Source organism: Cladophialophora immunda, assembly GCF_000835495.1.
Source record: "Cladophialophora immunda strain CBS 83496 unplaced genomic scaffold supercont1.6, whole genome shotgun sequence".
Lineage (NCBI taxonomy): Eukaryota > Fungi > Ascomycota > Eurotiomycetes > Chaetothyriales > Herpotrichiellaceae > Cladophialophora > Cladophialophora immunda.
The window spans coordinates 38,557-52,601 of NW_015622546.1; the positions used below are offsets into that span (position 1 = coordinate 38,557).

Below are 14,045 nucleotides of genomic sequence, written 5' to 3' on the forward strand. Positions count from 1 at the left end.
CACGGTCGTTAGGTTTTATCGACGCCAACATATATAGCAGAAGAGGGCGGTATCGATACTTAAAGGCTAAGAAGCGAGCTTTGAGGGGCGAGAGATCCATTGCTGTTACAGCTTCTTGAAGATAAGTATACGTTGAACGGATGGGACGAAGCACGACAGTCCTTCAATACTTGACTACTAGGAGATATCGACTTCCCAACCCACCTATCACCAATCTGGCACCAGTACACAAAAGGCGTAAAACATCCAACATAGTGACCATCAATACTAAGTCCGAGTACAGTCTGCCCTTCACTTTGAACAACTCAGAACTTCTCAGGGAACACTCATACATTGACGCCAAACGGGTGGAAGCCAAAAGCGGGAAGCGTTTTGCGGTCATTGATCCTGGCTCCGGTAAGGCATTTGCATCATGCCCTGATAGTGCGGCCAAAGATGTCAACGTGGCCGTGTAGTCAGCCTACAGAGCATTCTATAAATACAGCAAGATCTCTCCACGAAAACGCGCACAGCTTCTTCTCAAATGGCATAAATTGATTGCTGTCTCAAAGGATGACCTCACGATCATTCTAACATATGAAACCGGCAAACCGTTGGCAGAGTCGCATGGCGAGTTAGACTTATCACTCAGCTTTGTATGGTGGTACGCTGGAGAAGCGGAGCGTATCCAGGGGGACCTGTATATCCCTGCAAACACAAGTCGCCGTGTCTTGACAGTCAAGCAACCCATTGGTGTGGCAGTGGGCTTGGTGCCGTGGAAATTTCCTGTAGCTATGGTTCTACGGAAGGCTGGCGCTGTCTTTGCCGCTAGATGTCTTATAGTTTTCAAAACAAGCCCTGAAACACCCCTTACATGTCTCGCACTATCTTACCTTGCATCGAAAGCAGGGTTCCTGCCAGGAGTCTTCAACGTCTTGACTACCAGTCTACAGAGCACACCTAGCCTATCGGAGGCCTTGATGTTACACCCACTGGTTAAGAAGGTCACTTTCACCGGCAGTACGCGTGTGGGAAAGCTTGTGGCAAGTCTCTGCGCGAAAGGACTCAAAAAGTGCACCCTCGAATCGGGAGGAAATTGTCCTTTTATCGTCTTCGATGATGCTGATCTGGAGCAACTGTGACACACTTGATGGCTTTGAAATGGCGCAATGCAGGACAGGCTTGTATTACGGCTAACAGGGTTTACGTTCAAGCTGGCGTATACGATGAGTTTGCAGCATTGCTCATTGCTAAAACTAAAGAACTGAAGGTCGGACATGGTGCACAGCAAGGGACAACTCTGGGTCCAGTTACGACTCCGAGAGGCTTGATCAAGGCTGAGGTACAGGTTGCGGACGCAGTGAAGAACGGAGCAACTCTAGCACTCTAGCATTTGGCACGGGAAAAGCACATAATTTGGCTCTAACAGACGAAGTTGCTGGACTCAGTGAGCCTACTTCGGGATATTTCTTCGACCCTACCGTCTTAATCAACGCGAAACAAGGTTCACTCATTAGCCAGGAAGAAACCTTTGGCCCTGTCCTTGGCTTATTCAAGTTTGAGACTGAACAGCAAGTTGCGGAATGGGCCAATAGCACCAGTATGGGCCTTGCCAGCTATGCATTTACCAAAAATGTCGACAGATTGTTCAGGATGCTGGAGAATTTGGAGGCAGGCATGATTGGACTGGTAAGTACAACATATCCAGCTCGTCATTTCTCTCCAGCGTCGATCATACACACTTTTTGTTAAGCATTACTGACCAGAATGATCAGAACACAGACAACAGCTCCGCTGCTGAAAGTCCATTTGGAGGTATCAAAGAAAGTGGGTATGGCTGACCACCTGACTGTCCATCACATCCATAATAGCCAAGTCCAAGCGTCTCACTTGTTCCAAGAGGACAAAGATGGAAATGTGATCGGTCGGCTGTTGATTCCACGCCCAACAAACGATCCAAAGGACCCGCTGGTAAGTTCGATTTACCCCACCTAGAATACTAGATTGATAGGCTGGTGTAACTGATCGCCCTAGACTTGGAGTGTATGGAGAAAGCACATGGCCTTTGCCGGTATTTCCTTCTCCGTGTTCTTATCCAACTACAGCCTCACCGCCTTGACGCCCGGATTGACCAAGGTTATTGAAAGATTCGACGTCTCGACCACTCAAAGTAGCTACCTAATCACGATGCAAGTCCTTCTTGGTCTTGGAGTACGGATTAAGGATGCCATGTATTGATAGTACGGATTGACTAACGTTTGACAAAGAATTTATTTTGGATCCCCTTGTCGTTAAAAATCGGAAAACGACCAGTTCGTGTGCTTGCAAGCTACGTCTTCTTCGTCGGCTGTCCACATCTTCAAGACATTAGGGTCCGGCTTCAGGAACGCTAAAGAAGACCGAAGCCGGAAACCTTTTTAACTACTTTCAATACTCTTTATCTCTTTCTCATTTTCTCCCTCTCCCTCTACTCTTTCTGCATAGTATGCCTTTCGACAATTGTGGGATGACAAGTGACCCTCTAGACAGGCATCTCGATTCCAACAGCATTCGCCCATACTGGATCTATCCCATCAAGACTGATGTGAGCAGTGCCACCGCCGCTTCCGTCCGAGGCTTCTTTCAACGTCCCATTACCTAGGTAGGCAAAGCGGTTCTTTGGATGGCCGTTTTTGCCCTCAAAGTATTCGATCTTATAATCCTCCCACCTGGGCACGGCCAGAGCTTTTGCATAATGGAGCGTCATTCCCGGCCAGATTGAAGCAATCCGACCCTTCAGTGGACCAGACTTAAGTTGATACCAGCTAGAGCAGTCGCCAGACCAAGCTGCTCCTTTGACCCACGACTGAGCATGGTCCACAAATTCCTCTGTTGCTTCCTTTGTGGGAGTCAAACACTTTATGGTGGTTTCGAGCTGGAGCTTCTTGACGGCAGCGACGACGTAATTTGCCCCTCCAATGAGACCAACAGTAATAGGACCGTTAGCGGTTGGCCAGTAGGGACCGATACCGAAGAAGTAGTTGGGAAACCCAGGTATGGCAACACCAAGGTATGACTCCGGCGTTTCGCGGAATTTCTCTTTCAGCGAAACACTATCGGCTCCAACGATATCGAAGGTGGGTGCGAGATCAACTATATAGCCTATAGTCACAAGACTGTTGGTCTAGAGAATGTTTGAATTCTGCGGTTGACATACCTGTAGCACACACTACACAATCAGCTTCTCTTTCGACGCCATCTGCGTCTATTACACCCGTTTCTGTCAGTCCTTTGACGCCCTTGAAGATGACCTCGGTGTTTTCTTCTTGTACAGCGCGAAGGAAACCCTCTCCGACGTTTATTCTGCGACATCCAGGAGCAAATCTAGGTAGAAGAGCTGCATTTCTATTCAGAAGGGAACACACGTAAATCTGGACTTCTCCTCACCTTTCAGAAGTGCCTTGTCCTTGATAATAGAGCTCATGTGTTTCCCACACCCTTCAATAGCACGTCTCTGAGCCTCGCTACCATTGTAGTAAACAGCAAAGATGTTATTGAAGTCATTCTCAATGCTTTTCATATGTTCAATCATTTTCTCTGGGGTCTGGCGAAATTCTTGACGTTGCTTATCGGTGTCTATGCTTTCTCGTCAATATTTCCGCACTGGGATCAGATGGTCAGTGACCTTACAATAGAAGTTTCCATGGCCATACAGATGGGGCGTAAACCATGCAGGTGTCCTGCAATAAACCTTCATCTCTTTACAATGTGGCTATTCCGCACAGTTAGATATCATTCCGAGGCGTAGAGAAGAACACACGACGTACCTGCATTGCTGGGACTACTTGGACAGCGGACGAGCCGTTTCCAATGACGGCGACTTTTTTGCCTTTCCAGGCTTCTTCCCAGAAATCCTTGTCCCATCCACCCGTGTGAATGAGCTTTCGTTGTCAGCGCGTGCAAACATAGTTACCAGAGTTCGAGTGCACATACCTTGCCTTTGTACTTGTCCAACCCTTCAAAATCCGGCCAACCCCACTTGTGTTGATTTCCAGAGTTGTTGACTAGAAGTTCTGCTTCTTGCTCATATGTTTCGGATGTCCCATCGGGCTTGCTATGGCGAATCTGGACTACCCATACCCCTTTCGGATCCCATCGTGCCCCTAGTACTTCGCTGTTGAACTTCATGTATCGCTGCAGATTGAAGACCTCGCATACTTTTTTGAAATATGAAAGGATCGTGGCGCCACTATTGTAGGATAGCACTGTTAGCCGTAGGTATCAGCATGTCGGTTGGGGACAACGTACGGGCTCAAGAACTGTGGCCAGTCGGGGTTTGGTGCGAAATACAGCTGGTAGGCGTGCGATGGAAGGTCACAGGTTAGACCAGGGTATCGATTGAGGTTCCAAACTCCGCCAAGTTCGCCGCTTTTCTCCAACATTGTGAGCTCAAAATTTTGACAATGCTTGTGGAGATAGTACGCCAGGTTAATGCTTGCCATACCGGTCCCGACGTTGATGATACGAATCCTCCTGTTGGCAGGGTCGCCCATAGAGATGTTTTCCACTTCGCATTTAGGCTGGAAGTTCTGATAGTACTTATTGTTCTTGACACTCTCCGCCATCGCGACAAAATCCACCCCTTCTGGCTGCGTACTAGCGTCACCGGCGTCACCCATGGTATGTAGAACCGCTTGATTCGAAGAATTGTAGTTTATGTTGAGAAGATGACAATGAAATGAACACAGATTTTCTATATTGAAGGTGACATTCAATTTAGACTCGATCTTTTATATTGTTCTTTGACACCAAATCGTGCAACAAGCAAGGCCGGCAGTTCCGCCCCACATTCTCATTCAGCCTACCTTGGGAATGCTATCCTTGGCCAACAACAACCCGCACAGCGGTTCCTGCCCACCTGAGAATTCCGATCCTCTTTGCGGAATCTCCTGAATCTCCACTGGATTGGTAGAATAGTTCCCTGCATGGTCGAAAGTTGGAAAGGGGTGGGACACTGTTTCCGTGCGGAACGCCACCTGAAGAAAGGGGGTGAGAGCTTTGTCCCGGTTCCCATCGAGTTCCGAATGCGCGGCATTTCCGTTCTTCTTCATTTATGTCTATGTTCATGAAAGAGATAACATTACCAGGACCGGGATGACGGCTTGGGTCAAGGGATGTGAAGAATTCTACCATTCGACCAATATATTCCAATTCTATCACACGAAAAACTCTATGTGAGTTTCTGCAGGCGAGGTATGCTGAGCAAGAGTGAGATGGACGCAGTTTTATTCGATTTTGCTTGTTTTAAGCGCGGTAGAGCAGCTCTCTATTGGAATTGATCAAGGTCTACTTGGGAGGTAGAGATTCCCGACAACACTCCCCGGGCATAGTCTTGTAGAGGTGATTCTCAATCTAAGGATCTTTAGGCCGAAGCCTCGATTTCTACTTCGTTGTACCCGTACGTGATCACTAGGGTACTTCCGGTACACATAAGATCTACTCCTGATCAAAAGGTAGCGACCTACCTCCATTGCTCCAACAGCCCCTCGTCACGTTGAGATGCACTTAGTTAGATGTTGACGCCTTCCCCCTCAAGTGCTCATCGAACCACTGAATAGCTTGCAAGAACGCCGCCTCCTTTGCATATTGCAGCTTGCGCTTACTCGGATCGACCCGCACCGCGAAACCGTGCTCAACGGCTGCGTACAAATTGATCTGGTAGGGGTATCCTAGCTCCTTGAGTACGTCCTCGGTGTGGTGCCGCAATCCGTTAGGGAAGATGTTGTCAGTCTCGGCGGCCGCTATAGAGAGCGGGCCTCTTAGAGCCTTGATCTCGTCATCCTGCACGAGAGATGGATGGGCGACATAGCCAGCGTCCACTTTGCCCTGTTCGGGTTGGAGATGTCGGATGACATATCTGCCCCCGAAACAGTAGCCTACCGCACCAAGTTTCTGGATGGAGTTAGAAGTATCTCCAATGAAACTGACGAGAACACATCAGCACAGACCTTGACGCCATAACTCTGCTTCATCTCGGTAATACAGGATTCAATGATAGGGTCGACGTTGGGCGGGATGTGCGCACGTTTCTTCGGGTGGTACTCGCCGCTGAGCCACTTCATGAGATCGAAACCTTCGGGGGCGTTGAGCTCAACTGGGTTGCCATCAAAGAGATCAGGCATCAAGACGAAGTAGCCGTGGGCAGCGAATTGGTCAGCAATGAGCTGAGCGTTAATGAATTTATGGCCGATAACGTCAGTGATGCTGGCACAAGTTAGTCAAAGCCAGATCTGTTGTATTGAGAATGGACGCACAATAGAATTCCATATTCGCTGGGCTCCCCAATGGTGTAGATCTCAAAGTCACCCAGCTTGGAGAGCTTGCCTGTGGCAGTGCCCTCGTGCTTAACACCATGGCAGCAGCACTTTCCTGGGGGATTTGATGTCATGTTTGAGGAATGTATGGACTGAATACTCCGTAACTCAGAGTCTGTTCAGCAGATCAGTTGGTGATGATATGTATTATTAAAGTGAAAGATAGGAAAGGGGGACTTTGTGATGGGAGTTAGAAAATGTAGAATAGTAGCCAAGGGGGTGATTTTTTAAAGCCAAATATGTATACCGTCAGATTGAGGTGGGTATCCCAGCCGATACAATTCCCTTTTCAACTGCGTTCAAACTTCGTTGTTTAAGAAAGCAACTGGATTGTAGAAACCTGAAATATACATCCCGGCACCCTCCATTCGATCAATTTTCGTATGCAGCCAATCCGGCGTACACGACCTTCGGGTCTCAACGGAATGAAATGATATATACTGGTTTCAACTTCACGCCCTCTGTAGGTATGCAGAGCGTGAGACTAACGAGACTACTGCAGAGCAGCTGGGCGATGAGCCCGTGCGTTCTGGGATTGAGGTCGTAGCGCGAGCGCGATTGTACTTGGATAGGCGAACAAGCCTACCCTCCAAAACGCTAGCGACCGCACTTCCACCGGCGTTCGGAAGTTCCGCCCTTGACTCTCAGTCACGGAAAGCGTGAAGACTAAAAATGATGTATTCAGTCATTCTGAGAGCCCCCTAGCAAAGTCATGTACCCTGACTTGGCTAGATGTAAATCAATGTCTGTCCTGCGTCAGCATTCTGCCTACGATTACAGTTCCCTCTCTTGACTCGTCGATTCGACATGGCACTCAATCGCATAACTACCGAGACCATTGCAGTCAAGCGTCTCCAGGGCAAAATAGCATTGGAAGAAGCAGTTGGTAGTCCATACTTCCTTGCTCATGGCACTCATCCTCCCACACCGATGATAGTGGGCGCGAAGGGAGGCATTCCACCGTACAATACGCCATTCCTTGCAGATATTGACGACCGATTGAACAATGTCGAAAAGCGGCTCAAGTCCATGGATGCAAGTGGGATCAGTTATGCTATCGTTTCTCTCACATGCCCGGGAATTGAAGGCATTCTAGACGCTGATGGAGCGGTGGAGCTCGCACAAAAGACAAACGACGCGCTCCATGATCTCTATGTCAAGGCCCACCCAGACCGTTTTGGTTTCTTTTGTTCGGTGCCTATGCAGAAGCCAGAAGAAGCCGCCAAAGAACTCGAGCGCTCGGTCAAGCAACTAGGTGCAAAAGGTGTCCTCATCAACGGATTTACCAATATCGACAAAACGAACGTTAGCAATGTGCAATACCTGGATGACCCTAAGTGTGAACCGTTTTGGAGCAAGTTGAGCGAGCTGGGAGTGCCGCTGTATCTACACCCTCGAATTCCTCCCTTGGATCAACAGCGAATTTACGTGTCATATCCCAACTTGGCTCAGGCGGCATATGGGTTTGGTGTCGAGACTGCTGGTCATGCTCTCCGCATCATGTGCTCGGGCATCCTCGATCGCTACTCCAAAGTACAAATCATTCTAGGTCACTGTGCCGAATCGCTACCATTTCTCGTGCATCGGATCGACCACCGCATGGCCATCGGCATCAGAGGAACCAATGGACCCTACAAGGAGTCCATGATGTATTACCTCCAGAACAAATTCTACGCTACTTTGGCCGGTGTCCGACGTGAGAGCACCTTGCGCAACACTCTTGAAGAGATGGGTGAGGCGAGAACTTTGTTCAGTGTGGATTATCCGTATGAAAGCAATGAAGATGCCGCTGACTGGTTTGATGGGTTGCAATTCAATGAAAATACGAGAAATGCCATCGGCTACGAAAATGCTCGCCGTCTCTTCAACCTCTAAAGTTCCAGTCTATAGAATGAGAATTTGTGAGACCTCAACGCGTCTTTGGGTTGGCGATGAATGACTGATTTGAAATGCTCTTGCAACTATCCAAGCCATTATGCCACGAAAGGGTCCACCTCGTCTCACCTAGATCTTAAGTGGCACTGATTACACTGACGGCGTCACCGTAGTGTGAAAGATAATTGCATCGAGTTGGTCAGGTCTGGCTTCTCGCTTCTCCGCCAACCTGACAAGATGTGGGACAGCGGGGTCCCCAGGAAAACTGTAAACAATTCTGGTCCGGCTAGCCAAGGATCTGGCTCTATTGCACGCGGAATTAAGGCCGAACTTAAGCACGGAGTCCCCGGAACACCGCCATGCCTCACTTCACTTCTTCTCACAATCGTTTCAGTCAATGAGCACCTCCAAAAGGGATTATTCACAGATCGAAGCCAGCAATCATAAGAAGATATGCCGGCCACAGGAGATGGTCAAAAGAAACGTTTGTCAGACATTGCAGACAGTGCTGCAGATATTCCACAACGCAAACGAGCAAGGTACACACTGGTCGCTTGGTATGGCCACCTGACTCGACTTGTTTCGAATGAAACTAATCCTACTGCCTCGCAGCTGGGCTTGTCGGAGACGAAAGGTAAAGTGTGATGGTAAAACCCCCTGTGGACGTTGTAACAACATGGGGAATGCTTGCACCTACGGCGACGCCGACCCACATGACAGCGTTCTGGTGCAGCGACAGAGATGCGAGGGGTCAGCACAACAAGCCTCGCCGCAAACGCAGCCGTCGTTCGGCCACGAGAGCGATAGAGGACCTCGGGAGGTCCGAGGGATCACAGGCACTGTCACGGAAGGTCTTCTTCGCGTCTCCTCCGTGCTCGACGTCCAGGTGGATTGCCAACCAGAGTGTCAACCTTACCGGTCAACGCCGTCACCTTGCCACGTACAGCGGCCGATTGCTCTCCGCCGCTCACGGGTGTGCTGTGAAAAGTGGGTGCATCACGTACCTTTGACAATCATTACTTTGCTAACTTCTGATGGAGGATCGTTCAGGACCCTGCGGGCGGCCACCACTCTGTTTTTAACCTTGCCGGGAGTATGCTTCACCGGGAAGGTATCTTGACCTCTCCTTCGACCATCCCAGAGCCTGGATGCAACAGCTGCTCCAAAGTTGACGCGGCGCGCTTCACGGAAGCTGACTGGCTGGCCGCCGCAGAGCCTGTCATTGAACTGGGTCATTTTGAGACAAATGAACTGATCGGGTTCTTCGAAGATTATATCTTGCCGATCTATCCTTGCGTGGAGATGAGTACGGTCAAAAATATTGTCGAAACAATATTTCACCTCGCAGAGCTAGGTTGTGTCTCTTCAGCGCAGCCTCTTCCCTACATTCTAAGTGAAAAACGTATCAAACTTCTGAAAATTCTACTTGAAGTTGCATTGCTATTCAAGGGAGTTCGAGAAGGATCAATACCTAAAGGCTTAGAGGGTCCAAAAGTTGATATGATGGAAGGAAATGTGGCCGAAGACCCCGAAATCGACGACGTGGTTTTCCTTACTCTTACGGTAGTATTATACCCGATACCTCTGAAGCCCCCCTTCCGTGAACTAGACTAATATGTGCTCGTTGGACAGACCATTTATTTAATACATCGGGAGCAGATTGTTAGGGCGTGGCGCCTGATCAGTCGTGTCACTAGGATGTGCCTGGAGCTAGGCCTTCATGAGACACGCCATATTGGGCGGCGTGGTGGAGGACGCGACAACCCTGATTTCCGGCAGATTCTCTTCTGCTGTGTCAATGTGTTAGACCGGCAAGTCAGTGTAGCAACGGGACTGCCTGTTTCAATACCTGAAGATCAGCCGGATCCTGACTGTCTTGAGCTGGTTAGGACACCCATATTGTTGTACGACGATGTGTTTCTCACGTTGTAATAGGGAGCTGCTCAACCCTTTCTATCGGCGATGGTAGAGTATTATCGGATATGCTTCGCCGCCTCTCGGATCATGGGCGGCAAACCATCAAACGAGGGTTCAAGGCGGAATGAATCCCAGCATTTGGACTCCAGGGTTCGGGAGGTACGCGACGATTTCACGTTACTACTCCAGCAAAGGACCAAGACAGCTCCTCTGGAGCGGCGAACAACTGAGCGTCCTCTCGCCATTCTGCAAACCATGCTTCATGCCAGAGTCAACCACTTACGAATGGCCCTGCGCAAGGAGCAAATAAGTTCTGCTCAGAACGCAAGGGACCACCGAGACACGGCGGATATTGCTCTGAAACTCGCCAAAGACACAATTTCTGCCTGTTGTGGGATTCGGAACCGTGGCTGTTTCCCTCGAGGTTTCCATTCCTTCTTCGTTTATTTTGTCATGTCCGCCGTGGCAGTGATAACCTCAATCTTCCCCGCTCTGTCCCCTTCGGACCAAGACCTCTATCACGTATCCTTGCAAGATGCCATCAGGTTTATTGATAATTCGTCTCGTTCGTCACCAAATTCACAATACAGCTGGTTTGATTTGAAAACTTTGAAAGAATACTGCCATGTCCTCAAACAACAACGTTCTGAGACCATCAATCTCAACTTTGACCCACAGTTCAGTGAACTGGATATGGATTCATTTTCTTTGATGGATTTTGGGGATAGGTGGTGGGATGAGGGTTCCTCCCTCATCGAAACTACGGCACCTCCAGACCCAACTCACGACTTGGGGTTGCTTGGTTGTGCACTTATGGTCGATGCAAATCAGCGTCATTCGCCAGGAGAGGGCTCTACTCAAAACTGAGAAATTGAATATGGTTTTGGTTAAACAAATCTTTTTGCCACTCTGAATTCAAAAACGCCCTACGGAAACCAAAATCCTCCGATATCGCACACCGGGGTTTGGTGCAAGGCCGGATTGACAAGCTTCGAAAGTTTCAATCTGGTATATCACATTCTCAGAACAAGAATGGAAATTACTTAAGCTTATCCTAGCAGCCATCTTAATACCTATGTTCTCATTGACTCCAACATTGGCCTTTTCCTTGGATATAAAGCAGTAGGCCTCTTCACTCCCCTTTTGAAGTAGATCTTTTTTGAGCTTTCCCTTCCCAACTGAAGTCCACTTCTTTGGCATTCTTCAACCACGTTAGGTATATGTATGTCACATACACACGCCTTTTCGTCCTACCAAGTCACACACTTGTAATTTCTGTTCAGAAGAGTTAACAATACACCTACTATTATACATGTGTCGGCTGGAACCCAAGACCGAGAGGCGCCACTGCAATGCATACACATTTTCGAAGGTGTTCGTCCCTTTCATTTGACGATATGCCTTCAGAGAACTTTTGATCTCGGTTTTTACCCAGCCACAAGAGCAAGGTCACCATCGAGGGTGCTCTGGGTCATCTTTATAGCGTAAATAATCAAGATGCTGATAGCTATTGTAGTTCAAGCTTTAGATTGAGGAGGAGAGTCAAAATCCCGATGATAAATTGAGCCCAGAATCAGAATAGACAAGAAATTCACGTTTATATAGTTAATCCTTCTGCACATTTAAATTGATCTCATTCTGCATAAACTCACAAAATGGATTAAGTGCATTCCGAGTGTGAGTTGAGACAAGGTCAGAGTCTCCGGGGGCGGTCATCCCCACTCCAATTCTTCAAGAAAATCCCTTAGACTTATCAATTTTACAACTCGATCACTTGAAACTATCTGTTGGGATTCCATTACTTAGTCACGGAATCATTCACCTACTTCGCGATCAGCAGGCCAGGCGATAAACCTAAGTACTCTCCAATTTTCCGTTGCTTTGCGAAGTGTTTTGCCGCAGAAATAAAAGACGAGAGCAAGTGACTGAACAAATCCTAGCAGAGCCGCGATGATTCCCATGGTTGTTTGATATCCGTCCTTCGCGAGCCAGGGATTCACATAAAAAGAAAGTAAGAATGCCAAACAGGCTTTGTAGCTGAGGCCACAGACAACAATCTCTCCCGCGATGGGTCGATATGACTCGATGCAATACACCATCGAGATACCAGAGCAGCATACAAGGGCGAATGACTCTGTCGCAGTTTATGGTTAATTTCTATGCACAAAATAGCGAAAGTTTGGAAATTGGAGACTCACGCAGTCCGATACCAATGGTGGGGATAATCCAATGCCACCGCTGTTGAATGCCAGCTCCGTAGAGAACGAGAGCGAGCACACCAGTGACTGTGGGAATGACCATAGCTGGCAGTATGAATTCGGCTTCTCGAATGCCACGGTTGCGCCTAGTGAGATAATCGGCGAATTTGTCCTGGAAGTATCCACCGCCCGCCACACCCAAAAATCCACCAATCACGGCGGCTAAGAAAGTTAGTCCAGCTTGCCAAGTGACGAAACTGTAGTACTCCGGGAACGCTGCGGGCGCGGTAGTGGTGAGTATGATAAGCCCTCCAATATTGACGGCCATCACTGCTATGTACCATAACACGCTTGGGATGACAACGAGTAGCAGAGGACGACAAAAGATTTTGAAAAGACTCTCACTGGTTCTGGGACCATGGAAAATTCTTAGATCACTTAGTGGGGACACCTTCTGTGACGGTGCAGCTGTTTCCGTGATTTCTGGATTGTCGATGGCCGGTGTGATCTGCTTTGCGCCATCTGACACGGCCTCTATTGCGACGATTTGTGTCGCCGAAGACGATGGTGCGGAGCGATGGAAAAAGGTTTCGGGGAATGTACAGGCGACAAGGATCGTGATAAACCCGTTGAATGCCAAGAATATCCAGTAGATGTATGGCCAGGGAAGGCCAATGGTGATCAGGCCACTGAGGGCAACACCGGCAGAGATGCCCATACTAACCGCTGCGAAGTATATACTGTGAAGCAGTCAGGCTTGCAAGCTGCAGCTAGATCGGAGAGTGTGGACCTACCTTATCCAGAATCCTCGTTCGTGCAGGAAGAAGATGTCGGCCAAGGTGCAAGGAGCAACACATTCTACTGCACCAAGAGCGAATCCTAATATAGCTCTTCCAGCAAGCTCTACTCCATAGGCCTTTGCACAGCCGCACCACACGCTGGACGCACAGACTAGAACTAGGCTGAACACATAAACTGGGCGGCGGCCGTACTTGGTCATGATGGGAACCCAGAAAATGTTCGCCAAGCCTGCTAGAAGTGATGACACTGTAATGAAGTATGACGCCTGGCCGATCCAGTGCGCAAGATGCTTGGGGATATGATCGCCGAACTGCTCAGCCTGGAGCACGATGGCGATAGATGGTCCACCAAGCACAAAATTGCCGAAGAACTGGGCGAAGCAAACTAGGATGGCGATGTAGGCCTTGAACCATTGAGGCCTATGATGGTAGCGTCAGAACAAAGCTCTGCGAGAAGGCTTGCACAAAGGGATACCGCGAACCAGTGAAGAGGGTCTCTTGGGTCGTCTGACGGCGCTGGAATGAGAACAATTTCGTTGGTCTCCATATGGCGAAGAAGATTTGTACCACGGATCTGGTGATCTATTGATATCTTGTCCATGGTGGCAGCTATTTTCATCACTTCGGTAGAAATGAATATAAAGTCAGAGAGGTTGGGGACAGCGAGTACAAGAGATGCTAACGGTGAGGTCCGTGAGGTAGGGAGGAGTGGGCTGGTAGATGTAGGGCGACACCTTCTTATAGTTCGAATAAGACCACAGAAAGGGATAGGAAAGCCGCCACTCACGGAATCATATCCCACAAGGTCTGCCCCGGGCTAGAAAGCCTCCAGAATCTGGACTTGGTAGAATATAACCCCACGGGGCTAGTATGGAGAAAGTATACTATCCGTTTCTGACTTCTGCGAATTGAAATGGTCCCTT

The 14,045-nt window shown here is 48.8% G+C and overlaps 4 protein-coding genes across 4 annotated transcripts; 3 read left to right on the forward strand and 1 right to left on the reverse strand.

The window, feature by feature from the left end:
- Positions 1 to 140: 140 nt before the first annotated feature.
- On the forward strand, positions 141 to 2,217 carry PV07_09683 (uncharacterized protein; the record flags this gene model as incomplete). The annotated part of the gene is made up of 7 exons (XM_016396961.1): positions 141 to 396; positions 460 to 1,117; positions 1,180 to 1,259; positions 1,328 to 1,668; positions 1,755 to 1,806; positions 1,880 to 1,950; positions 2,014 to 2,217. The coding sequence occupies 7 exons, from the start codon at positions 141 to 143 to the stop codon at positions 2,215 to 2,217; spliced, it is 1,662 nt and encodes a 553-aa protein (XP_016244152.1).
- A 4,922-nt stretch (positions 2,218 to 7,139) lies between these two features.
- Positions 7,140 to 8,207, forward strand: PV07_09684 (uncharacterized protein; the record flags this gene model as incomplete). The annotated part of the gene is made up of 1 exon (XM_016396962.1): positions 7,140 to 8,207. One exon carries the CDS (start codon positions 7,140 to 7,142, stop codon positions 8,205 to 8,207), a length of 1,068 nt encoding a protein of 355 aa, XP_016244153.1.
- A 676-nt stretch (positions 8,208 to 8,883) lies between these two features.
- PV07_09685 (uncharacterized protein) lies at positions 8,884 to 10,991 on the forward strand (the record flags this gene model as incomplete). Its single annotated transcript, XM_016396963.1, has 4 exons — positions 8,884 to 9,194; positions 9,248 to 9,770; positions 9,840 to 10,091; positions 10,143 to 10,991. 4 exons carry the CDS (start codon positions 8,884 to 8,886, stop codon positions 10,989 to 10,991), a joined length of 1,935 nt encoding a protein of 644 aa, XP_016244154.1.
- A 947-nt stretch (positions 10,992 to 11,938) lies between these two features.
- On the reverse strand, positions 11,939 to 13,723 carry PV07_09686 (uncharacterized protein; the record flags this gene model as incomplete). The annotated part of the gene is made up of 4 exons (XM_016396964.1): positions 11,939 to 12,258; positions 12,323 to 13,062; positions 13,117 to 13,542; positions 13,605 to 13,723. 4 exons carry the CDS (start codon positions 13,721 to 13,723, stop codon positions 11,939 to 11,941), a joined length of 1,605 nt encoding a protein of 534 aa, XP_016244155.1.
- Between the last annotated feature and the right edge of the window lie 322 nt (positions 13,724 to 14,045).